General features: G+C 41.8%; 1 protein-coding gene across 3 annotated transcripts; it reads right to left on the bottom strand.

Moving 5' to 3' along the window:
• Positions 1-25,834, bottom strand: LOC144702736 (casein kinase 1-like protein HD16). 3 transcript variants are annotated; one of them, XM_078574755.1, is made up of 17 exons: positions 25,497-25,830; positions 24,176-24,554; positions 23,189-23,314; positions 23,050-23,123; positions 22,913-22,982; positions 22,778-22,833; positions 22,603-22,674; positions 22,118-22,212; positions 21,904-21,970; positions 21,706-21,835; positions 21,384-21,602; positions 21,170-21,300; positions 20,234-20,408; positions 19,845-19,935; positions 6,811-6,968; positions 6,167-6,355; positions 1-166 (listed from the first exon to the last, which is right to left on the bottom strand). In XM_078574755.1, exons 2-17 carry the CDS (start codon positions 24,545-24,547, stop codon positions 107-109), a joined length of 2,085 nt encoding a protein of 694 aa, XP_078430881.1. In that variant the 5' UTR covers positions 24,548-24,554; positions 25,497-25,830; the 3' UTR covers positions 1-106. The 3 variants fall into 3 exon arrangements, with proteins under 3 accessions (XP_078430881.1, XP_078430880.1, XP_078430883.1); XM_078574754.1 differs by having other exon boundaries at positions 25,535-25,830; XM_078574757.1 differs by lacking the exons at positions 1-166; positions 6,167-6,355; positions 6,811-6,968 and adding an exon at positions 8,958-9,130 and having other exon boundaries at positions 25,535-25,834.
• Between the last annotated feature and the right edge of the window lie 1,255 nt (positions 25,835-27,089).

The raw sequence follows: 27,089 nt of genomic DNA, 5'->3' as shown, positions 1-27,089 counted from the left end.
TAGAGGGCAACTGGGGCATCGTATTTGTCATTTTAATTCACATGATTACTTCCCCAATCCAAAACATTTACTTTATGCTCCCGCTGGTATATCGTCTCTGGTTTCATCAGCTCACGGTTCTTCCGAAGCAGATGGAAGCAATGTAGAGATTCTTGGCCCATTTTTCCTGCAAAAAAAAACAAACAGATCACAGTAAGAGCAATATTCTCCCTCATGAAAATTTAAAATCAGACGTGGCTGAGCAGTTTCACTGAAAACTTTAGCAGGAAGGAGAAAAAAATGCACGATCCAGTTTGACGAAGAAAGAACGAGGCTATATTTGACGAGGAGAGAAGGGAAACCAAAACTGGCTCATATGTCAGCGTTTTGACGGTTACGGTCAACCCAATAGACCGATAAGTCAACCCAACCAAGAGGGTTAGGCTTGAGGGCAGGGTTGACCAGGGATGGGGGCCAGTTGGGTCGTCCCTACCAACCCATGAGTCAACTGACCAGATCCCCTTTTGACGGTTACGGTCAACCCAATAGACCCATGAGTCAGCTGACCAGATTCAGTAAGTGGCTCATATGTCAGCGTTTTGACGGTTACAGTCAAACCAATAGACCGGTGAGACCGATAAGTCAACCAACCAGGTGAGGCTTAGGGGCAGGGTTGACCAGGGATGGGGTCCACTCGGGTCAGCCCTACCAACCCATGATCCAGTTTGACGAAGAAAGAATGAGGCAATATTTGACGAGGAGAGAAGGGAAACCAAAACTCGTAGACATGGCGTGACAAGATTAGTTCAGCAAGTGGCTCATATGTCAGCGTTTTGACGGTTACGGTCAACCAACCAAGAGGGTTAGGCTTGGGGGCAGGGTTGACCAGGGATGGGGTCCAGTCGGGTCGTCCCTACCAACCCATGAGTCAACTGACCAGATCCAACTCATCCGTGGGTCAACTAAGCCGATCCGAGTAAGAGGGAAAGTTGTGGATAGGGTGGACCACGAGTCAAGTCCGGGGTCAGATCATCTTTGAATCAGGTGGATTTTGGGTTGGATCATTGATAAGATCTTAGATCTTAGAGAAAAACCGCTTCAAAGAAATATGAATTTCCTCCTTTTCTACGAATCAGAATAGGAAATTGTAGATGCAAATATGTTAGAATCCCCTAAGAATATCTTTGACTCCTTATCCTCATTTGATCATCATTTTATCTTCTCGCCATGTCTCTCATTGATCGTCACAACTGTTCTCCACGACAACACGGATCTTCTTTTGGAAGCAAACTATCTTTCCTCGGATTCACGGCGATGTGTGGAGCCCTCGCCTACGAGTAATTTGATCCGAGGAAAGTGAAGTATCTTTCCTCAGCGAAAAGGTTCTCACTGGCGGGCAACCAAAGATGAACTGTTCGCCAAGTAGATGTTAGAAATGAATTCCTCCATGGAAAATTTGACAATAAGATCTATCAATATGTCTCCATGAAATAAGTGTTTCATGCGCAAGTTGAAGGAGCTCTACGGACTGGACCAATCATGTCATGCTTGGTTTCATTGCCTTACACAGACCATGAACATTCGAATTACCCCCAAAAAATGGTGAACATACTTTATTTTATCAGAACACCACTGGTGTATTTATAAGCATGGAATGATCATTATTGGTATCGATCAGGTCAGTATTGATTTACTTCAAGCTTGGTAGCCCTTTGATTTTGATATTTCAGCGATGAGCAGAATAATGAGTTTCCTGGAAATTGAAGCGTCATATTCAATAGCGTCATTTTCTTAACTCAGCAAATATATGGGCTATACCATTTCCAACTGCCAATCGCCCATCATTCTGAACTGTAACATTATCCGCCATTGCCCTGAACTGAGGTTTTTTCTGTTTTTGAATATTATTGGTATTGATCACCCGACGAGGCAATGACTCTTCCAGTAGAACCGTAGAGGCCTATCTTGGTCTAACCAAACATGTTCAAACCCTCCTCTCTCCATCCACGACCTTGGGAAACCAGGCCACCATAAGTCACTCCAACTCATGGATAGCCCCATCGATAAATGCGGTCCTTCCTCTGAACAGCACCTTGTTCCTATGAAGCCATAAAGCCCAAAGTGCCGCAAGTACCCCCCCCCTCCCTTTCTTCCTTGTACACTTGCAGATCTGGATTGAGCTCCAGAAAACCTCTTCAGAATTGCATCATTAATATTGCTTCGCTGGCCCAAATTGTGCAAGCAAAAGGGCACTCAAAAAATAAGTGCTGGCAGTCTTCTTCCCCCTATTAAACATAACATACATACCAACGATATATGTGTGTTATGTTTAATAGGGGAAGACTCGGGGTCATTAGTCTTCTCTGTAATGGAAACCAAGCAAAAATCCATAACTTCAGTGAAACTTTTTACTGACATATGAACCTACCTGCCCCTCTTGGATCCCCGTGTCAGCCTTTTGGATTTAAATAGGTCGTTGACCCATGTCCAGTCTTCTTGTTCCCTGCACGTTAGGCTTAATTGTGCTAGGAACTGCTGCATGTCCAGGAATAATGCAACCCTCTCCAGTTTGACAGGGCACCAACTAATATCGGGTTCTACGCTTCATCCCAGCAGTCACAAACCTTGGCATTGGGGCTTTATGTGAGTGCATATAAGCAAGGAAATGCTTCACACAACGTGCCTTGTGGTGACCACGCATCCAACCAATACCAAAACACCAAGCCATCGCCTCACTTGGCAGAGAAGATGTCATGTACCTGGGGAAAGATCTGTCCAAGTCCTCGTCAAAAGGGCGATGGCCCTTGGAACAGAACTTTTTTTCTCCCAACTCAACCCCCTGCCTTAGTTGCCCATAGTATTAGAATGGTGAGGTCGTCTCGGGGATTCATAATCCTTTCCACGCACTTCGTTAACAACACCATGTTCATACTTTGTATGTGCAAGAAACACAATTGCTCTAAATAGATAGGTTGACACACCATATGCCATGCAACCATCGCGAGCCCATGGCTTTGTTCCAGCCTGGATCCTCTCCATTAGAAGTGTCTCATCATGTCTTCTAGTCTTTTCCCCATTCCCCCTGACACCTTGAATACTGAAGGATGAAAGATGGGGATGGCCAAAGTACCAATTGCAACAACATCAAGAGTCCCTTCCTCAACAGCACCGTGGCTGGCCATCCCCCCAGTCTATGTTCTACCAGTTCCAGTCAGGTCCGTGACGTTAGTCTTCGGCAGGTCTTGAATGTTTAACATTTCTGCCCAGCACCAGGTCATAAGGTGGTGATGTCCAGAACTGAATGTTATAAATCACCTATCGCCTATCATCCTGAACCGGAATGTAACCCGGTTTTGTCCTTAACTAGGGTGTTATACCAGTTCCGCTCAGCCCCATGTCATTAGATAGTGGCAGTCCATGAGTGGTTAAGAGCTCTGCCTAGCACCGTTCATGAGGCAGTGATGTCTAGAACTGGGGCAATTATTGGTTCAACCATAGCCCTAGTTTGTCTCTTTTCATCTTTAGGCTATACCCTTGTTCCTTCCCTTCTCTTTCTCACATTGCATAGAGGGCCCCCACTACTTTACTCTTGTAAGTCATATGTTTCTATGTATTAGCTGCGACCAGGAACTGGTCCAACAAGGCTCTGATTTTTGCCAAAAAAATGTGTCAGGGTTACCCAATGAAGCTGGTTTGTCATTCCCTTCTACAATAATTGGTCCGAGTTTGAAGCTTAACTTTTGACCATCACAGCTATCAATATTGGTTGGCATACTAAACTAGTTGATACATACTAGACCTCATATAACACTAGCAATGAAAGCTGAGAAAATTTATGAAAGCTTCCAAGCAGCTACATGAACAGGCTTCTCAACATGTTTTCCAGTAACTTGAAGATTCTCGTGGTATTGGAAATCTACATTTTCAGATTATGTTGGATTATAGGAATAATGATGTGGTGTATCAAACCCTAGTAACTAGTTTGAACCAAGGTCACGACAAACCATCTGGGAAGTATTATGACTTTTTTATAAAAAAAAGGCATGGGTCAATATCTCTGTATCCCATACTCAAATCAACAATTGATTTAACCCATAATCCTAAGCAACATGCCAGAACCAAACCTGAAGAAGTGCAATGTCACTTCAAGACAGAATCACTTCATCATGAAGAAGATTGAGAATAGCATCATAAGCACTACTCATATTTTCATCTTTCAAAAAAAACAACTCATACGCCCCATATTTATTAGGAAAATAGGAAAGATTACATGAATTTTGATCAACCCAAAGCTAAAAATATATATGAATGTAAAATACATGAAAGACCAGATTGATCCTCTTCTCACCCTTCACTCCCTCCTAACCAGTATGAAGTAAAATTATCCACATCATGCAGGACATTGTTCATCGAGAAAGCCCTTCCCTTGAACACTACTTAATCGCGGTGCAGCCATATGGCCCAAAGCACCACGAAGAGCCTTCCCCACTCCATACGCCCCCTACATGCGCCTCCCTAGATAGAGCCCCAGCAGGCCTCATCAGAAGCCAATTTGAGAACGGTGAGCTTCTGTGAGAACACTCGAAGAAAAGTTGACAACAGTCTTCCTCAACCCGTGAACACATATTGCACTGTCCAGGTGTTACGGAACATTCACTTCTAGAGGACTTGGGTTACAATGTGCCACCTTCCAAGTATCCACACCTTAAAAGGAACCTTTTGTCTCCATAGAAGTTTCAGATATGAATGATAGGTGATTCCTCCATCGGGCCCTCTCTAATCTTCTTGTAAGCATCCCGAACTGAAAATGAGGGGCCACTCCACACCCAGCCATCTTGCATCCCACTCTAAAGTTGCAAATGTTATAAAGACTACTGCATGATCAACAAATCTCTCACCCTTTGATCTGACATTACACCCTCCAAAATCGTATTGTGTGTCATTCCAGCGGCCCCCAACCATCGCCTGAGGATTCTGTGAAAGAGCAAAGAGGCATAGAAACTCCTACAGTAATATACCTAGAGTTGACCAGTCATCCAATGAATATTGTAATAACTAGTAGTCTCCTAGTCTGGCTTCAACAAACTCCCGTATTTGAGGAGAAACCTGCCTCACACCTTGCCAGATCTCAGATCCGACTGGAACTGCACAACACTCCTAGTTTAGCTCTGAACCATAACTGCCTTTCAAGACCGTCGTAGCCATGTCCTCGGTTCCCATTATCTTTCCTGGCCACTTTGTCAGCAATGCATGACTGGCAGATATAGCACACCCATCCCCCCCCTCTATCCACAGATCTGCAGGCCGCCTCCCAGGATACCAAAACTATCTCTTCGAAATTTACCTACCCAGACCAAATCACCTACAAAAGGACTATTTGAGGGGCAATCTTGTCACATTTGACTGGCAAGCTAGGAATGGGTGATATATATTCATCATCTGGAAGGGGAGTCGATCTATTTACTCCTTATTCCAGTTATTTCCTGTCTTATTCCTATGTGTCATTTTCTTAGTGTTACTAGTAATCCCATTGTTGGATTTAGCCATTACCAGCCTACTACTCATACCTCATTGCATGGAGTATGCGGTTGGTCTTTCTGTTCTCTCCTCTTCAAATTGACTGCTGCTGAGAGTTAGGATTCATAAGTTCCCTATGGTGTATCGCAACTGCACAAGCACTTCTGAACAGCGTAATTTCAGTATAGAGGCAGAATTAGAATACAAATATATGTAGATACAGCAAGCTGTTACAGTCAATACATTGGATTACAAGTGTTAGACAGCTCCATTTCCTTTGTTTTTGTTTTTTTCTCAATGTATGTGGACCACATGTTATAAGTGGATCGACACATTGTCAGTATTTTATGTGGATTAGTGGGCCACGTCAATGCTCGAACTAACTGGTTAAGTCATTTATTATCCCATGTAAGAATAAGTGACTTAAGACAAGTGGCCCCAGTCCACTTATTTGTATTCGCTGGTATTTAAACCAGCTATCACAAGTCGACATTTTTTTTTTCGTTAGGGAAACCCTCACCTCACAGGAACAGACATTATTCCATGTTAGTTCTTCAGTTGGATCATTGGGATGTATAAAAATTCCATGTCACCGCACCTTCATAATATTCAAAAGGATAAAGAATAAACAGATTAAGATATATTTTCCACAAGGTGTACTAAGGCATACCTTGACGTGGTTACTGGGGAAGGCAGAGGTTCTAAGGGTTTCCTGTGTCTCATCCACTAATTTTCTTCTGGGAACACTCAAAATGAAGGCAGCCTGCTCTGCAGTTGCAGCAGCGGAAGTAATCCTGTATCCATTCTCCCAGCGCCTGTGGATTCCTTCACTTGGGTACAAAAAGTCCAACTCCACAACCTAGAAAAAAACACAAGGTAAATTGGAAAAAGTTAAGAAAAAGGAATATCATTAACAGGAAAATCCTCCTAAAAGTGCTAGATTTGTGAGAGCATATAGAAATCTCACGCTTCATACATGTCTTTTAAACCTTGATAAATTAGCTGTGTTTTATATTTTTATTATCCTCACTTTGCAGCCAATTCATATCAAGTCAAATGATAATGTGATTTAAGTATGAGTGTCAGACGTATAAAGGTAAACCTTAGCTTATTCATGTGTTTTATTTTGGTTTTATCGCCAAACTTCATTTTTTTCCAAATTATAAATGTTATAAATTAAAATCATTGAACAAGTCATCAGTAGGAGAAAGAGAAAATATAAACTGACATTTCTGGGGGACGCTTTTGAGACATTACATTTCCAGGAAATTAGGGTACTTTTGTTAATTATTTTATTAACAAAAGGCTTCTTACCTGATCAGAAAAACCCGAATTTCTCGACATGACAACACCCCAGCGGCTGCCAGCTGTTGTCATAGAAGTGACGTGAAACCCTTCTTTCCATTTCTTGTTGATCCATTTGAAAGGAAAGGACTCGCTCACTTTGTACGACTGCTGTGTATATGGTGTTCCTGATTTAATATCAAATTCAATATCAAATTCAATAGAAGAAGCAGGTTATTCTTTAGACCTTACGAAAAAAGTGATCAAGACATAAAAATGGTTTATTAAGAACACATCCAGCTGAATGAAATGGACAATTGTTACAACAGCTGAATACACAATTGATTATATTCAACTGCGGCAGATACTCGGAGCAGGTTGATTTTCCGTCTGATGATGGAAAAAAGCATGAGTTGGCTTTGATCAAGTGTACCAGAAATGGCGACGTACAATCATTCTAATTTCTCTGCTTCATCAGAACTCTCTTCCACATCATACGTAGTTCTCGTTGTAAGGATTTAAAGAACTTCCTCTGGGAAGAACAACAACAGAATCCATAAATATATATTATATTTAATAGTTGGTCTGGGCATGGATCATCCTACTTTGGCATATCAAAGATCGAGCAAGAAAGTCAAGATAGAAGGAAGGTGATAAGGTATAAATAAAGCCTGGGGGCTGATATTGCATTTGATGGGATTTTACAGTTGAGTCATTTTTCAGACAGGCTACAGGTTTTGCTACCCCGTAAGATCTCACTCCCACTTCCCTACTCTCTCCTTCCTATTCCTTAATATTTCCCTGGTCCACCAAATCTGGAAGGTTATTTCTACGGCTGTTCCAAATTGGGATATCATGATTTCATACCAAGTATTATGAAGTAGCACGTGTATCTCATGTGCTAAGTGATTACCAAGAAAACTAGCCATTAAGTGGCCGTTTACTTGATGTGTATATATGTATTGCTGCACACGTGAAATCTGAAGTCTTCTTTTAGTTATTTTCATGCCTCATCTGTCTCTGCCCTCCATCTGTTCCCTAACAGCTTCATTTTTTTCTTGCGATCGAGGAGCAAAATGAAGGCTGATCCTGGAGCTACCAGCAAGCCTCAAATGTTCTCTCTTTACAGTATCTTCAGCCTCCAAGTATTGTTATCCTTTGAATTGCCAGCGACGGAAAGATAGACAGCACTCTCCCAACTGAGTGAGGTTGTGTCTGTAACCTAGTGGCTATCGTTTGCCTTGCCAGTATTGAGACAGTGAAGACTCACCAGCCTGAGATAGCCATCCAACCGCATCCTTCCAACTGAGTGAGAATGTGTTTATAACCTAGCAGCAGAAACCGTGTATTGAATACTGACTGACTGGGACAACGCTCTCCAACAGAAGACTCTGACTGAAAACTTATTTATTTCCTTCTTTATCTTCAGCCTGCAGCTGCTGACTATCAATGCAGGTGTGGTTAATCTACCTCATTACTTCTATTTTTACTCTAAAAGATTGTTTCTGTAGCTCATATAAGAAGAAACAACATAGATGAACTTCGGTTATAGAGCTGGGCAACTTCATATAAGGGAAAAGTGGTATACGCACCTTCCTGTCACTAGCCATCATAACCTATTTACCAGGCACAACTAACATCAATGGAAGAAGTATATGTACGTAATATTTAGGTCACAAGGGCAACTATATCGCATGACTGATCCTCCACCTTCGGAATCTGATAAGTCATATCACAAATGGCGTTGTGACGAAGACGTCCTAAAGTTATTGAACTTTATGATTTCATATCTGAGCCAACATTTTTTTTAATAAAAAAAAAAGTGTATGGGATGTCAGACATTATATGAACTTTGACACAGTCGAAGATGTATGGGATGTCAGACAGAAGTATAACTCAACGCGTGAATCACAGATTGTTGTTTTAGTTGAAGGATATATCCAACTTATGGAGGAACATCGGCTCACACTAGCATACACCGATGAATTTTAGACACTCCGGAAAGAAATTGACTTTGACCTTCCACCTACGAACAGCTCTGTTGATCGTGGATATGTCCTTCGCAGCATGGTTTATCATTATCTGTAAGGACTTCAACCAGAATTTAAAGCCACTAGAGATCAACTCTTCAACCGGGAAAATAAACTGAATTTCGAAGACACAGTGGTCCAAGTGTAAAGAACAGAGTAGATTCATGAGAGCACAGCATATGCAGTCAAAACTTCAATTATAGACCTAAGCCAACAGGGAAGTACCTGCACAAACCACTTCAGCCTGGTGATAGCACTCAAATTGGAACACAACCCAAATCCACTTGTGCGGATGACAAGGATAACCACTGATGTAACCACTGTGTTCGTTCACACCACACAAAGAAAACATATTGGAAGATACATGGTCAGCCTGCATGGACCACAAATCAAGTAAGCAAAAAGCACAATTTTGTATGAGCACAGATGGATCTCAAGGTCTTGAGCTAAGCGAAAATGGATCTCTAATGGCAGAACTAAAGCATCAGCCGAGAAGAACTCTTTCAGCTTCAGTCGTCTACAAACAACTCTTCTGAACTCATCAATCGGAATTCTTTCCCAATCAGGTAATCACCACTGTCTCTATATTACTAAAGCACTGTCTCATAGGTCCACTTTAAGGATCCTCGACTCTGGCCCCACAGACCATGCACTCCATGTAGGGACCATTTTAAAACCTATGAATCCTGTATTCGTAATTGTAAAGTTCAGATTGCTTATGGTACCCAGAGATACCACTTATGGGCATAATTACTCCTATTCTCGATGCATCAGTTTGTTATCTGTTCAATGTCTTGCTCAACTATATCCTTGTATAAGTTGATTTTCAATGGAGTTGGTGCCTTCCTTTTGTGACAAGTTCACTGGCCAGAAGCATGGACTAACTAGGATCTCAGTAGGACTCTACAACCTGCCTCAACCCTAAGGGAAGATGGAGTCTCTTCAAGCTTCCTCTGCAGTGACCACTGAAAGTGAACTATTGGCTACTTCATCGACAATTGGGGAATCCATCTTTGTCAGTTATGAAAAGCAAGTTTCAAAATTTATGTTCCCACTAAAATATGGATGCCTTTATGTGTGACAGATGTTATAAGCGCACTACTTATCCACTCTACTTAAAAAAAGAAATGCATGTATTTGATCTAATACATAGCGTCATCTGGGGACCAGGCCCGTATTCTGATCAACATGGATTTCGATGGTTCATAGTACTTATAGATGACATGAGTCATTTGCGTCAAATCCATCATATGAAACATAAATATGAAGTTACTACTATCATCAGTGGTTTCTCAAATATGATTTCCTGACAATTCCAGGTGGAAGTTAAGATATTTTGTGTCAATAACAGTGGCAAATTTATTAACTCTGAAATGGACTCTCTTTGGAAACCAAGGTATCATACATGAAAATTCCTGCCCCTATACTCCTAAGCAGACCGGAGTAGTTGAGCGAAACTTGGGGCAAATTCGGGAGAAAACAAGGGCCCTTACTATTTTGGAGCTCTGTTCCGAAGAGTTTTGCCTACTCCTACTCCAAGATAGGACACCTTAAGAGATTCATACCCGACCGTGTGGGTTCCATCTACCCCGAAACTTAGACTCCTTGGTTTTGAATGCTATGTCCATCTACATTCGCATCAAACCAACAAGTAGGCACCCAGGGCTATTGTGTGTGTGCTTGTTGGGTATTTGAATACTCAGACGGGATATAAGTGTTACCATCCTCCAACTCGGCATATCCTTATCTCCAAGGATGTCACATTTAGGAAACAGAATTTTCAATTGCTTCGGACAACCTTGGAGGAAGATAACACCTTTCCCCCAAGATCCTCTTCCCTCTTGCCTACTCTTTAACCTACTTCAAAACAACCTCATGAGGAAAAGCCGCACCTTAATCCCTTGACTACTCATGAACCACCATCACACACGGATAGTGACTCCGTCATTGATGAACCCAACACTGTTAAACAGATTTGGCAACCCGTAGCTAAGCAAATCCATCCAAAAGTTTAGGTGCATAATGATACCGCTAAGACTTCAAATCTCTGCGTCTACATCAGATGGTCCAGTAATTGTCCCCGATGCGAATGTGCCTAATAAGAATAGTAATCAGCTTTAGCATACTATGTTTCCCTTGGGTGATATTCTGACTTATCAGAATGAAATGCCAGCTTATAGAGCATTTCTAATGGATATCCAACAGATTATAATTCCTAAGTCTGTCCATGAAATCATAGCGCATCCTCTCTGGATAATGGCTATTGATGCTGAGTAGAAGCTATTCATCTGAATCAGACTTGGGAACTTAGCTATTTACCACCTGACAAATGTGTATTGGCTGCAGGTGGGTCTACACCTTAAAATACATAGCTGATGCTCAAATTGAACGCTATAAGGCAACAGTGGTTGCCCAGGGTTGTATCATTTTTAGGGTATTGACTACTACACAGAAACGTTTGCTCCAGTAACAAAAATGAATTCTATTCAAATCCTTATTTCCCTGGCTACTCGTAACGACTGGGAGCTGACCCAATATGATGTTGAATAAGTATTTCTGCAGGTAATTTGAAGGAAGAAATATAAATGAAGTTGCCAACCAACAATCTCCTTGGGCATGGTTTACCAAATTTACACAGACAATGACCGCACCTAACTATGGTCAACGTTATGATGACCATACCTTGTTCTATCACCATAACCACTTTGGGAAGGTTGCTCTTGTCATCGTCTATGTTGATGATATCATTATAACCAGGAATGATAACCATGGTATTGTTATTTGAGCCAAAATCTTAAGGTCAACTTTTATATTAAGAGCTTAGGCATCCTTATTTTGTAGGCATTAAAATGGTCCATTCCCCCAGCAGAATTACCTTATCCCAACAAAAATATACTTATGATCTGCTAAATGAGACCGAACATCTGCAATGTCCACTCTTGTTGACTCCTATGGAAGTAAATCATAAGCTCACCAATGATACAGCAGAATCTAACACTAACATCATTGCGTTTCAGTCGCTTGTGGGCAAGCTCGTCTATGTGGCTCCACACAGCCCACTATTTATTATGCTGTTATTGTTATTGGTCAATTTATGGTGCGCCCTAAATTTTCTCATTAGCAGGCCACTCATCGGGTGCTTCGCTACACGAAAGGCAGCATTGGACTTGGCCTAACTTTCAGGAAGAGGTAAGCTCTTCCTTCTGGATGTTTATACTGATGCTGACTTTGTTGGTTGGCAGGTTGATCAGAACCCTACATCTGCATACTGTTCTATTTTGTGTGGCAATTTAGTCACATGGTGCAGCAATAAGCAGAAAGAGGTGTCCCTCTCAAGCACTGAAGCAGAATTTTGTGCCTTAGACAAAGGCATAAATGAAACCCTTTGGATACGGAATCATCTTCAAGAATTGGCACTGCCCCTCGACCAACCTGTCACTCTACATTGTGACAATAAATCCACCATCAGCATAGCACACAATCCAGTTCAACATAAGCGGACTAAACACATGGGCCTTCATCACCACTTTATCAAGCTACAAATTTTCCAAATTACCTATGTGCCTACCAAGCACCAACTGGCTGGTCTTCTGACCAAGGGGTTGACCAATGTTCAGAATGATTATCTTGTTTCATGCTGGGCATGGATAATATCAAACCTCCAACTTGCGGAGAGGTTCTGAAGTAGCATGTATACCTCACGTGCTACATCATTACATAGAAAACTAGCCGTTAACTGGCCATTACCTTGATGTGTATATATATATGTTTTGTCCCACAAGTCAAACATTAAGTCTTCTTTTTTCCATTTTCTGCCTATTTGTCTCTGCGCTCCATTTGTGCCCTAAAAGCTTCATACCAAGTTTCTTCTGCTCTAGATTGATCTCAATCCCAAACCTTGACACCAAGGATAGAAGAATCGTATGATTCCTATCAGAGAAGAAAACGTACCACATTTTTTCATGGTTTAACAACATATGGATGATGACAGTCAGCTATACAACAACAGCATCTTTTTCATCAATCAACGGTTGTCCGTATGATGATGGTCGTCGATTGATTCTCAGGTGTGAAGTTCCAGTTTACTCCACGTCTTAGTCTTCTCAGGTTTGCGGTTCCATATTTCTCGTCGCCAGCATCCAGAATTATCTTTTCGTCTCAAGTTACTCTTTACCTTGGCCTATATGGCAAAAGAAGAGGAAACTGTTCAGATGAATGCTGGTCCTGGTGGTGGACAGCTTCATCTTGGGAAGAGACAGTACACCCCTCTCCCATCACTGCATCCCCTAACATATTTACAGGACATAATTTATAACAATGGACTAAATACGTGCAAATTATCTTCAGACCTCGTGGGAAACTCAATCATCTTACAGATCTTCCACCCTCAGATTCTGATAAATCATATCAGAAATGGCGTTGTGAGGAAGAAGTGTCTTCTTAGGGCACCAACAAGCATAAAGGGAGAAGTCTATTTCTAATCCATTTGAGTGATGTATATATACAGATACAGGATTATAATGGCTTGTTTTAGCTTATTAAGAGTATCACTTGACTGATATGTGATATGTCATGACAGAAACTAAGCAACATTTTCATGAGGCAGCAATGAACTAGAATTCAGGGGATCTGTTTGTCAGGACTCCGTAGTAACTAACAATTGATTTATTCCAAATTCTCGTTAACCATTCCCCATAGTACAGAGAGAAGAATAGAAGACCAATGTTCGTACTTCGAATGTCTTGGAGACAACGAGAGAGATGTAGATACGGAAAAATGAAAAAAGAGTAAAGAGTACTCTCCTTAATCTGAAGAGTTTCTGCCCGCCGGATCGGTCGAAGGCAGTCGCTCGAGGGAGGATCTCCGTCGACTTGGATCTCGGTTACTTCTTCGCTAACTCCTTCCGCCGGAGTTCCACCATATTTATAGTCTTGCGCCCCCTTATTTGAATTGCTTGTTTCCCACCTTATTTCAAACCTCCCCGCACGTGTGGATCAGCTCACACGTGACTCATTCGCAGTTCTTCTTTTCTTCTTTTGGTAAGTCCTCAAAAGGTGCTTATCACTGTTTCACCCTTTTGGGCCAGTGCGAATGGCTACCAAATTTTAGAGATACGAAACCTGATGGATTGATCAGACGTGCCAAGCTTTTTTTTTTTTTTTGAACTATAACAAGGGATGAACACCCGACAAATCGGTGAACCTCCCGTCAGGACCTCACAGGCCCATTACATGCTAGATAATCATAATCAAAAACCTCCCTTCGCTTCCCGTCGCTTGCAAGGACCATGCTGCCTTAAGTCCTTCTGCTTCATGTATAGCTCCATCGGTAGAAGCCCTTCTTCCTCTGAACACCACCTCGTTTCTATGTAGCCAGATGGCCCACAACACGGCAAGTGCTCGACCCCCTTCCCTGTTTCTTCTTCCCACAAAATGCCGTGTCGAGTCCCAAAAAGCCTGTTCAGATGTCACCGTCAACGTTGAGAGTTGCTGGCTGGCCCAAACTGTGCGAGCAAAGGAGCATTCAAAGAAAAGATGGTTGCAATCTTCTTCTCCATTCAGACACAACGCGCATTGCGACGAAGTATCAGGGTAGAGCTTTTTGCGGAGGACTTTTGTCATTAATCTTTTCCTTGCCGGCAGCCACCCAAAAAGCGCACCTTCAATCGGGCTTTTTGACTCCATATGAACCTGCATGCACTGACCAGTGCCGTGTCTTCCTCTTGTCCTTCTCTAATCATCGTATAAGCCTGATGAACCGAGAAGGGGCCATTTGTCCATGTCCAACTATCTCATTCTCCATCTCTGGGCCGTAGCTGAAATAGCGATTGTTGCAGGTCCATGTAATCCGTCACGCGCTGGTCAGATAGGGCTCCTTGTATGATCGGGTTCCACACGCCCTCCCAGCAGTCGCGCACGTGGGCATTCTGATCCTGGACCAATGCATACAGTCGGGGGAATACCTCACCAAGGATGCCCCGTGGCGACCATGGATCTCTCCAAAATTTGAATGTCTTCCCGTCGCCTAACTTGGCCGAGAAAAAACCTTGCACTCTAGGAAAGACCTGTCTCAGCCCTTGCCAGAATGACGATGCTCCGTGATACATCTCTGCTTTTCTGTCCCAATTCAGACCATTACCATAGATGTCACGCAATAGCTTGACGACCAGATCCTCCCGTGGATTCATAATTCTCTCCACCCATTTGGTTAGTAGCGCCGTGTTCATGCTTTGCATGTGTAGGACCCCCAGACCTCCCACCTTAATTGGGCGACAAACTTGATCCCATGCCACCATCGCCAAGCCCCTTCTTTGTTCTGGTCCAGATCCTCTCCATAGAAAACGCCTCATCATTTCTTCTATTCTCTTCTCGACTCCAATGGGCATCTTGAATACAGAGAGATAGAAAATTGGAATGGTTGATAAAACTGACCTCAATAGCACCAATCGTCCCCCTCTAGATAATACCTTTGCTTGCCATCCCTCCAGTTATCATTCCACCTTCTCGATGACCGGTTGCCAGTCAGTTTTCGTCATCCTCATCCTCCCCTTTGTTAGTGGTAGACCCAGATATCTCATCGGAAGCCTCCCGATTGGTGTTCTCAGAATCTCCGCACGCTGTGCTTCTTCTTCTTGCGGGAGCCCGCTACTCATAAAAGCTGACTTGGTCCTGTTTATTTGGAGTCCCGAGAAATCTGCAAACAGATCAATTATGATGGATAAGTTCCTCGCTTCCCTCATCGATCCTTCGATGAAGAAAATGGTGTCATCAGCGTATTGAAGCAGTGGAATTCCATTTGATTGCTCCGATAGTTGGTAGCCTTGCAGTAGGCCCTTTGTGCATGCTTGCTCAGTACACACTGCGAGTGCGTCCACTGCCAAGACAAACAGTAACGGTGCCAGTGGGAGCCTTGTCTCACTCCTCTTGAGGTTGTATTCGTCCACCTTCTGGGCGTCCATTCACTAGCACCGTACAGGAGTGCGTAGTGATGCATCTCTTCACCCAGATTATCCACTCCTTGGGGAAACCCCTCCTCTTCATGGATGCCCATAGAAAATCCCAGTCTAAAGAGTCATACGCCTTGGCAAAGTCAACCTTCCACATGAACCCTCGCGTTCCCCTCCTCTTCCATGCAGCTATTATTTCTCCGGCTGTTACTGCACTATCCACCAGTAGCCTGCCAGGGATAAAGGCTGACTGAGCAGGTCCAACCAGTTCACCAATCATGGTTCTCAGCCTGTTTGCTAACACCTTGGCAATAATCAAATAGATTGAATTTGACAGTGAGATGGGTCTGAAATCTTCAATTTTTTCTGCCCCTTGGCCTTTTGGCAATAGGAATATATGCGATCTATTGATCTTCTCCATGTTTCCTCTTCCCTCTCTAAATTCATTAAATGTGGCCATCACATCTGGACCAACCAGATTCCAACATTGGCTGTAAAAGAAGACTAGGATGCCATCTGGACCCGGAGCTCCCTCCCCATTTAACCCTTTAATCGCTGCCATGACCTCGTCTTCTGAAAAAGGTTGGATCAGTTCCTTTTGATGTTCCGGGCTCACCCTCTTTGCCCCCGTGCCGCACCACCTCCATTTACTCTGTTTTCCCTTTCTGTAGAAGGATCTGAAGTGGTCTGCAATGGCTTGCCCCACAGCCTGTGTACCAATGTGTTCCCTCTGTCCCACCTTAATTTTCAATATTTGGTTTGTACGTCTCCTGCCATTCGCCACCAGATGGAAAAATCTCGTGTTTGCATCCCCTGCGTGTAGCCATAACTGTCTTGACCGCTGTCTCCATTGCATCTCCAATTTCTTGTCTTCCTCTGCTACCACGCCCTGCCATCTTCTACGTTCTAGACGTGCCAAGCTTTAAATCTGGCTAAATCCTCTGCCAGACTGAAAAAATATATTAGACAAGATCAATTGAGATATGCGGATGTGATCAGATTTTCAGGCCTTTCATACAACTCCACAGAAAGGATTTCGCCCAAATAACTTTTATGTTCGTCAAGCAAGCTATAATAGATAACAACTATTTACCATTGATACATATGCCTCTACTATGGTTAGTAGGCTGAGTTGATACAGAAAGCGCAGCCTACAGCAATTTTCAGTCAGATACTTCCTGATTGAGCGAGATCAAAATATTCTTATGGGAAAGATCTCATGTCCATTGTGATGATGGTGCAGAAATATTTTATTTGCGGGTCTCTCACACAACTCTTACAGAAGGATTCATTTCTCTGGGCTTCTTCCGCTCAAATCACTTTTCTGTTTCTCAAACGAGTCATATCATCTCATAATTGATCATTATTGAGACAGATGCCTACAATACGGGCATTAGATTATTACACCAGGGGTAGCCTACAGCATTCACATACTCTGCTCAAGCAAGACTAAACTCTGTTTATGAGAGAGATCTCTGGGCCAGCATGATAGTGGTACAGAAATGTACTGCGTTATATTTCCAATGGTAAAAATATTTGTATTAAACAATTTAACTTGACTTTTCATCCAAAAAAGAGGGGCCCAATCAGAATATCACCAGAACCCAATTAAACTCCTGGAAAATTACTTCAGTATCAAATACAAGGAGGTAAAAAGCAACAAAGATGTGGATGTCTTATCTCATAAACGCATAACGTGTACGGAGATGTGTTTTTGGCCTAGATCCCTCCTGTCCACGTGTACGGAGGTTCACCAAGCTGGGTGATCTTCTTTATTGTTCAAAAAAAAAAAAAACGCCTAACGTGATATTGAGACAAACACCACCTTTTTCACCTCATTTCATTTGATACTGATAGAGGGGAGACAGCTGAAGATCCGGTGAGACGATCACGGGGATAGGGGTCGCTGGACGGTCAAGGGGACGGGACCGAGACAGGGAGGATCGAGATAGTGAGCCAAGACGCCGATCTTAGCTTAAGTCTTGACTGCTTTCCTCAAGCGAGGACTGCACATATTAATAAGAAAAGGAAGCAGTCTACCCTAAATATCAGATGATTAATGTGCCCCTAATGGGCTACAATGCTTAAGATACCCTCGGGGGTAGAGGATTGTTTCAGTCCCCTTCTGAGAAACCCAAACCAAAATATGGGCACGTGAGGGTCTGGGGCTGGCAAATCCTGTTATTGTATCAGAGCCAGGATTTCTGCCTAGAAACTTGACAACTCTTTGTCTGTCGACATGGAATGAGGAAGGATATTCACTGCTATTTGAAATCACCTCCTTGTTCTTGTTTTGCCTGTTCACCAACAGTTACGATCCCCATGGAGATCTAACAAAATCAAGAAATGGGACGAGGGGTAGAGAGGAGAATAGTGGAGATGGAAGAGGTAAGAGAGAAGAAGAGAGAACGATAGGTGAACAAACTCTCAAGAACCTCCAAATCGGGAGTTCTTGCCCTCACGAAAGCCGGATACAGCTACTCGTGCCAAGAAACCACAAGTTGATCTTTCATCCAAAAGTCCCTCTAATGACTTTACAAGGGGGTACTTATAACCCTACAATTTCAAGAATTGGTTATCTCATCAGGACTCTAACACCAACCGCATCAGCTAGTTTGGCCAGAGGAACTGCCAGTCAACGGTATTTTATGGGAAGGGTGGACTCCTCTCAAGAGACATGATCTTCTAATGTCATATCCCAATATATATATCAGGGGGAAAAAATATCTCTTCATCACTATCACCATACCCAGCATTTCTGGATGACCATTTGAACAAGTAGTTCGCTAATGAATCTCACACCAGGTATAAGAAGAGGGAGGCAGAGGAGGCATTGAACTGCTCGTGGCTTCCCAATACAATGATACCAAATATGTATGAGATCAGATACAATCCAATTGTGGCCAAAATATAATGTTTGGCTAGCATATGGGCTTGCAGTCAGAGTGGAGTAGTTTTTACAAAAGAACAGGTCAGTAACGGAGTATACTCTTGGCTTGCAAGCAGTATGATGGGAGAGGGATCATTACTGTCCTTCAAAGAATCCTTGCTTCAAAGAGAGGATATGTACTTTGAGGATGCACACGTATGGATTTTTTGTGGGTCATCAACCTATGAGAATCTCAGGAGTTAGACCTTGTAAAGAGAGCAAATTCTAGAAGTGGCTCGAAGGTTACCACTGCTGCGTTGTAAAAAGATTTGCATTCATCAACCAATAACTTATACTTCTTCGTCAGTTGCCAGTGACTTCTAGAAATTGATCAAGGTTCAATAACTTCAGTCTTGTGCTCAACTGTTGAACAACCCCTTAGAATCAAATGGCACAGGTATTTCCATTTATGTTCAGGCAGAGTAACACTTGTGTTGATAGGCACAGATAATTTGATAGCCAAAATGTGAAATACATGTAAAAGATGAGCATTGTGTTCAACAAAATTCTGACTATAAGCTAAGATACCATCAAAAATATGAAAACAAGCACGTGAAGATGAGGACTTAGGGTGCAGTTCAAAAGTGATTGGATGGAAATAGGTGTATTGTGTTAGTAGCCCTGATAAATGGGGTCCACCGGGCCCAATTACTCTGAGTACGTTTATGTTTCCCACGAAAGAAAGAGGGACCTTTGATCATTTTGAGAATCAATGTATTCATTGCATTCCATTACTGTATCTCCCTCTCTTCCTCTCGCTTTCTCTCAGTTACCCCTGATTTTGTGTATCTCTGACTCTGGTTTTGGGAGAGTGATTTCAGTCTTCTACAGTATCAGCTCAATTCGTACTTTACATAATTTTGGCGTGAGATTTTAGAGTAAGTTGATTTTTTTCATCTGATAGAAGAGCCAAGAGATCCATCAGCTTATGGCGCTCAGATAAATGGTTGACTGCTGCAAGGATACACGAGCCCAAAGGCAATGCAAAGGCCATTAAGAACAAAATTTTCAAGGTAAACATTAATATTTTGCACATTAAGAAGTTTTTTCAGTAAACTGGATAATAAAATGGTTCCAACATATGAGTTCACAGACAGGATAAAAAAATAAAAGGAAAAATAGTGCAGCTTTCAAAACTCTAAATCTAGCGGAAGCTCACCTTTGGACATGACAACCAAAGAGTTGCCATTATTTGCGCCAGCTATAGAGGTGATATAGTAGTTCTTTTCCCATTGCCCCATAATCCACTCCTTAAAAAATTACCAAATCATCATTATGCTTAATCAGAAAGAATGATTTTCTGGGCATCATTAGTATTTTATTTATAATCCTTATTAGATATTTTATTTATAAATATAAAGTTTAATGAGGGGTTTTTTATAATTCGGTATCAAAAAAAAATAACTTTAACAAGCAATTAAATTAACAAATGCACCAAACGAAGGTGTAAAGTTATATCGGTTTATGTAGAAATTCTTGGGCTGTTTTCTTATGTCCAATATTTTGATTTTTTTTTTGAAAAAGGTAATATTTTGATATAAAACATACCTTGTGCAAAAATACTGAGGATAACTCAAATTCCTGAGAAGAGAAACCTGTTCCAGCGTCCATAATAAGTGCCCAGAGGTTTGCAGAAGAGGCCACACAACTAATATACAGGCCATCTGCATTACCCTTCTCGATATGCTGATGAAGTTTAATGTCTGCCACATTATAATGATACCTAATATCATAATGAACCACAAATGAAGCTAGGAAAGACATTACGAAAAAAATTAAGTGGGATCTGGCCAGGTAAACAGAAATTAAGTCGAATGAAAAATGGCAGGTACAAAATTCTTAGGTCTCACAACAGAAGATTTTTGTTCTTCACTTTTTTTTTGTTGGGACAAAATAAAAAGTTAATTTTCTATTTGGAAATTGAGCTAAGACTTTCCGAGGTCTTCAGACTACAAACCAACATATTTTGTACATATTTTAACCACTGGCTCTAGGGCCGGAAAATTCTCAAACAGTCCATAACAGAGTTGGGAAAATTCATTCTACCTAGCAGCAGCCACTGCCAATTTTCATTTTAAGTATTAAACCTTAAAAAGACATCAAATCAAGAACAAAAATTATTTCACAAAAAAGAATCATGAAAAAACATGCAGAAAAAATGCCCAATGAATTTGGCATCAAACAGTCTCACAAGATAGCCATCAAATGAGATCACGAGTCTACAAGAGATATCATTACTAGCAGACACATAAAAAATTTAACTCTAACAAGATCACCATCAAAAGAGATAAGGAGAGGAGAGGAGCGGGGCACGAAGAATACTGTCTGGTTGTACTAGGTCATCCGAAGGAATTAAGTCTTAAAGAGGCATCTATATATTTTTTTTTGAACAAGAGTATCGTTATTATTAGGTACTTTATATGTGGCATACTTTGTTTTCAAAAGGAAAAAATATGTGGCGTTCTGGGATTATGTTGTATTCACCTCTGTTTCATGGGACGTCGTGCATTGTATACTGATATCCACTGCGTTGCTAGGCTTCCTAGCCGTACTTTCTTACGGGGTTGTTCATCTTGTTCAACGTTGGCCAATAATCTCCCTCGTTTCTGCCCTATCTGAAACCAAAAGAAGCTCAAATCAACATATAAGCATAAAGGATATTGATAAAACCACTATTATGAGAAACATTTTCATTAACCTTGAGAGCTCCATCTATCCTGATAGGCCTCTGGGGCGTGCATGGTTCAATCAGAGAATCAAACAAGGAAATAAGCTTCAAATAATTCGGCTCCTCATCAAACTTCATATTTGTCACCATCTCAAGGAAATTTCTGAAAGGGGCGGGGCAATAACCACACAACGTGTCTGGAGCTATGGCCATCTTTTTTCTACATACGAGATAACTTTTATTCTCCCCCTATGGCACAAGAAAAGTACGATGAGATCATGATACAATTTTAACAAGAAAGGAAAAAAGGGGAGAAATTAAATGATAGGAAAGTTTCCATAGTTCAAAGAACCTGGAAGCCCTGCCAGGGTAACCTTCCCCTGATGAGGAATATTAAAGTGTAAGCCAAAGATTCCAGATCGTCTCTTCTACTTCCTGTGCGTCCTAAATGCGCATGTACACTTGCATATCTTACTGTTCCTCTGCCACATCAAACACATTTTCAGCGCAGAAAACATAGAGAATCATAAGCAAAAGCAAAAAAAATTACCTGAAAATATCTGGTCTTTGATCATACTCAACATGCTGACCTGATGATGAATCTCTCCACTTTGAAGCTGGAAAATATAGCCCATAAGTGAGATACAGTTGTTGGCGAAAAATGTAGCTTCAAATTGATTACAATCAGTTTAAAAATATTTAATTTTATTTTATTCATTCATTTAATTGTTTAAACAAACACAAATAAGAATACCCGCACATACCCAAACCGAGATCAATAAGAAAAAGCTTTTTTTCATCAGGCGATCCAGGCTGGCCAAGCAAAAAATTTTCTGGTTTAACATCCCCGTGAATGAACCTGCATCAATCAAGGGATAGGACAGAAGAGTTAATTCTATAATTTTACAAAGAAATGCATTGCATTGACTCCCACCTTCCACAAAAAAAAAAAATATGAAGGCCAAATTTGCCCGCGAATAATACAGGAATTTGGGATTATAAATTCCATGATGGCTGGAAAATAATAATTAATGAATAAATGGCGAATTAAAAAGTGTATAACCCACAAAGTATATTAGGTGCATAAAGACATTGAACAGTTGGTCTAGTAGAAGAAAAACTTATTCAAAGTGAACTTACAAAGTCAATCTAGTGGGAATGTGGAATCATGCTGAAGATCTTATTTCTGAATCATACTTCAAAGCGAATAAGCAATGAGTACAAAGAGCATAAAGTGATGGATGCATACCCTTTTAAATGAAGCTTCTCTAGAATTGATATTGCCTCCACAGCAATACAAGCAGCCATATCCGGCGACATACTGATTCAATATGACAAGCCTTTTTAGGATCAGTATTCAGTTAATAAATACTAATATAAGAAACCATACTCGCGAAAAGGCAAGAAATTAGCGCACTACTTACGCTTGACCAACAGAATTCCAGACATCCCACAGACTGGGTCCAAGTATATCCATCGCCTAGAGAAATATAATTGTCATTTTTTATTGTCCATTCAAGCATTTACTTTGTATTTACCAAAGGAGAATGAGAAAAAACCAGGATGTAATAATCTCCTTGGCGACCCTTGTAGTGGACCAGAGGCAGCCCGTAGCATCCATTGAGAGTACTGATCAAGGAAATATGAACGTGTAAGACAAGGGAAGAAGATTATGCGGATAATGTCAAGTTCTTACTTGTAGACTTGCCACTCGTATGGAGCCCCGTAGTTGCAACCTTTACTGGATTGATGTTCAAATTTCAGCGCTACCTGCAATCACAGAAATTTAGATCACTTTATGCATAAAATATTATGAAAAAATTGGGTAATTCCACCTCAACGGCATCTGGTCCTGGGCAATCCGATCCTCCTGAAACCCTTCTACCAACGAAAACCTGGCCAAAACCACCTTTTCCCAGCTTCCTCTCGACTTTGTAAACGGGAGAATTACCTACTTGCACCTGAGATTTAAAAAACTGATGTAGTAACAACTATGGGTAGTTTTAAGCCTAAGTAAAATGTCCACATACTTCGCAACAATCACATAATCACGTTTAAATATGTTATTTCACCCGAAAAAAGAATTATCTGTTCAATAGCTTGTTCTGACATTTAAAGTTTCTAGTCTCTTGCCATTCTTTAGCTAGTTCACAAACAGGAGGTTTCATAAATCGCAGAGGAAAACATTGGCTAGAAATCGACGATTAAAAAAACTACTTTTCTAGCAATAGAGGGATTTTATTTCACGTTCCTGTCACTATGTGAAATGGAACAAATGGAAAGTAACCCTAACAAGTATTTGGCGTTCTAGGTCGCACCTCACTCTGTTATAGTAGAACGTTCGTCTACTTAGAAACAATCACATTTTCACGTTTTTGTACTTTCAGAAGTCAGAAGAAGAATTATCACTTCAACCGCCTGTTCTGGCATTTAAAGTTTCACGTCTCTGGTTGTTTTTCTTGAACTAGTCCACAAACAGGAGGTTCCAGAAAGCCCTGATTAAATATGAAAAAACAATATCTCTTCCATAACACGGATTTCAATTCACCGTCCACTCAGTAGGTGAGATACAAATGGGAAGTAGTGGGCATCTTAAATGGTATCCTCTTTCGAAGTAAATTTGTGTTGAACATAAAAGTACAATATTAGTTCATTATTAACATCCAAGTACAGGTCGACTCCAAGAAAACTATGCAGTGTCAACCATCAGGACATTTTTTAAAGGCAAATTATTAAGGAACACTATTCAAGGTGAATAAATGGAATAAAATTGCGACTAGAGGCAGCTATTAGTACAAGAGAAAATAGAATGACCATAGTACCCGATCAGGAATAGGTGTTGTTGAAGCTTCATCCTCGGCTACAGCCACCTTTCCTGGGCTTCTCTCCCCTGCAACGATCTTGTCAGCAGGATCTTGAGCAATTTGATTAGGAGCTCCAGGAATCATTTCACAAGGTCGATCAGGGTCCAGATCAATCACCCTAATATCGGTCCCTCTACCACCAGCAGGCTTTATTTTAGCAGCAGGGAGCCCATTACCTCTTCCTCTCCCTATACCACCCCATCGCCCAGTTTTATTGTTTGAAATTGGTAATGCAAAGTTCTGGGTAGATGCTACATTCTCTAATCTCTTGGATTTTCCTCGACCTTGCCGGGTACCACTGCGTAGTTCTGGCATTGTCTCCCCATGCATATTACGCCTGCAGAAACACAGATGATATATAAATATGTGACATTAACAAGGCGTAAAAAGATGGAGCAAACATAAAAAATTGGAGGAGAACATATGGCTGGAAGACCCAGGTTAGAGGAGCCCTAAAGAGTTGGACTCTGTCACTCCTCTCTATCAAGAGAATCCAATGACAGAAATTTCAATTCATGCTCCTATTCCATCTTGTTAAAGGAAAAGTGTTGCCAATTCCTTTTTTAAAGGATAAAGTGTTTCTAATTCCATCAAGTTCTTTGTCACCTCAGACCATGATTTAAGTTATTTTGTTAAAAATTTTTTTTTTGAAGAAAAAGTTATTTTGTTAAATTAAAGAAAGAACGAGTAGGTACAGAACGCTTTTCGTTTTGTAATTGCAACTAAAGTCACCAGTTCATCATATCTAAACAGGAGGCGATAACATGCAGGGCAAGATTAAGCGGGACAGAAGAAATCCGGCTTCTGTGCGTAACATAACACTCAATAAAACGAGATTAAGGCATTCAAACAAGAAATAGAACATCATTCCTTTAAGATAAATCTCCGGTGCGATGTTGGATACCGTCTCAAGATTGATCCTCAGGAATCATAAGAAACATATCTCTGCGGGATGATCGCAGGAAGACTAGAAGAATTCCCCTGAATAGTTCAAGGTATTTTTTCATGGGGTTTTGAATTTTTGTGAAGTAATTTTTGAACTCCAACAGAACGGCCAGAATGCAAAGAGCAAATCACCTGTAAACGATTACCAATCCGATGATAAGAATAGACACAACACAAATATGAAACTCGGAAATTCCGAAACCGCCGGGATCGAAAGACACAATTGAAATCAAGCCCCGAACGATTCCTGCGTCGGATATCAGCAAAAAAAAGAGAAAAAGTAACCGATCGTCCAAGAAAGAATCCACAAGGCACATTCAAACACCAAACAAACCATTAAACGAGACGATCGCGGCCGATCCTACAGCGTACCGGACTCAGCACCGCCGACGGAGCCGCCGCCTCGTCGGCCAGCCCCGATCCAGATCCTCGGAACAAGTAGCAACGACGAAATCTCCGCCGATCTGACCTTACCGACCGATTTCAATCGGAAACACCGCACGCCGCGGCAAGACAACCGATCTGCGGGCCAGAAAATGGCGATTCTCAGGATCAATCTGCCGCGATCTCTCTCGATCGCTCTCGAGATCGATCTTCGTCCGTTCCCTTGGCGAGCAGCGATCTCGAATGCCACCTATCCACCCATCTTCTACTGCGCAAGCTGTCCGAAATCTCAACTTCTACGGGCCAAGCGGATGCATGGAAATCCTACGTGGCCGCTCCCGTCCTCCGTGGCAGTGAATGCTGGGCCCCACCAGGCCCCATCCCTTTTAAATTCTGTGGACCTCTGAAGTAGGCCCAATAATACTCATGGCCTGATGATAATACTCATACCGTCATCAGTCATCCGTCACCTTACAGTCACTAGTCATTCCTCGCTTACCGTCATCCGTCACCTTACAGTCACTAGTCATTTGTCGCTTACCGTCATCCCTCACCTCACAGTCACTAGTCATTCGTCGCTTACCATCATCCGTCACCTTACAGTCTCTAGTCATTTGTCGCTTACCGTCATCCCTCACCTCACAGTCACTAGTCATTCGTCGCTTACCATCATTCGTCCGTCACCTTACAGTCACTAGTCATTTGTCAGTCTCTAGTCATTTGTCGCTTACCGTCATCCCTCACCTCACAGTCACTAGTCATTCGTCGCTTACCATCATTCGTCCGTCACCTTACAGTCACTAGTCATTTGTCGCTTACCGTCATCCGTCACCGTCACTAGTCATTCCTCGCTTACCATCATCCGTCACCTTACAGTCACTAGTCATTTGTCGCTTACCGTCATCCGTCACCGTCACTAGTCATTCCTCGCTTACCATCATCCGTCACCTTACAGTCACTAGTCATTTGTCGCTTACCGTCATCCGTCACAGTCACTGGTCATTCGTCGCTTACCATCATCCGTCACCTTACAGTCACTAGTCATTTGTCGCTTACCGTCATCCGTCACAGTCACTGGTCATTCGTCGCTTACCATCATCCGTCACCTTACAGTCACTAGTCATTTGTCGCTTACCGTCATCCGTCACAGTCACTGGTCATTCGTCGCTTACCATCATCCGTCACCTTACATTCACTAGTCATTTGTCACTTACCGTCATCCGTCACAGTCGCTGGTCATTCGTCGCTTACCATCTTCAGTCACCTTACCGTGACTAGTCATTTGTCGCTTACCGTCAACCGTCACCTTACACTCACTAATCATTCGTCGCTTACCGTCTTCCGTCATCTGTCACCTTACAGTCACTAGTCATTCGTCGCTTACTGTCATCCATCATCCATCACCTTACAGTCACTAGTCATTCGTCGCTTTCCATCTTCCGTCATCCGTCACCTTACATTCACTAGTCATTCGTCGCTTTCCATCTTCCGTTATCCGTCACCTTACAGTCATGAGTCATTCGTCGCTTACGTCGTCCGTCAT

The sequence above is a fragment of the Wolffia australiana genome, chromosome 4, assembly GCF_029677425.1.
Source record: "Wolffia australiana isolate 7733 chromosome 4, ASM2967742v1".
Taxonomy (NCBI): domain Eukaryota; kingdom Viridiplantae; phylum Streptophyta; class Magnoliopsida; order Alismatales; family Araceae; genus Wolffia; species Wolffia australiana.
This window is presented reverse-complemented; position numbering and strand designations above follow the sequence as displayed.

Bases quoted from the DNA above. Each gene is read 5' to 3' on its own strand.
- LOC144702736 (XM_078574755.1), bottom strand. From the start codon at position 24,547: ATGCATGGGGAGACAATGCCAGAACTACGCAGTGGTACCCGGCAAGGT. The intron at 21,301-21,383 runs GTTAATGAAAAT...TTTTGGTTTCAG, and splicing joins GGATAGATGGAGCTCTCAAG to ATAGGGCAGAAACGAGGGAG. The intron at 20,409-21,169 runs GTGAATACAACA...TTATGATATTAG, and splicing joins CGACGTCCCATGAAACAGAG to GTATCATTATAATGTGGCAG.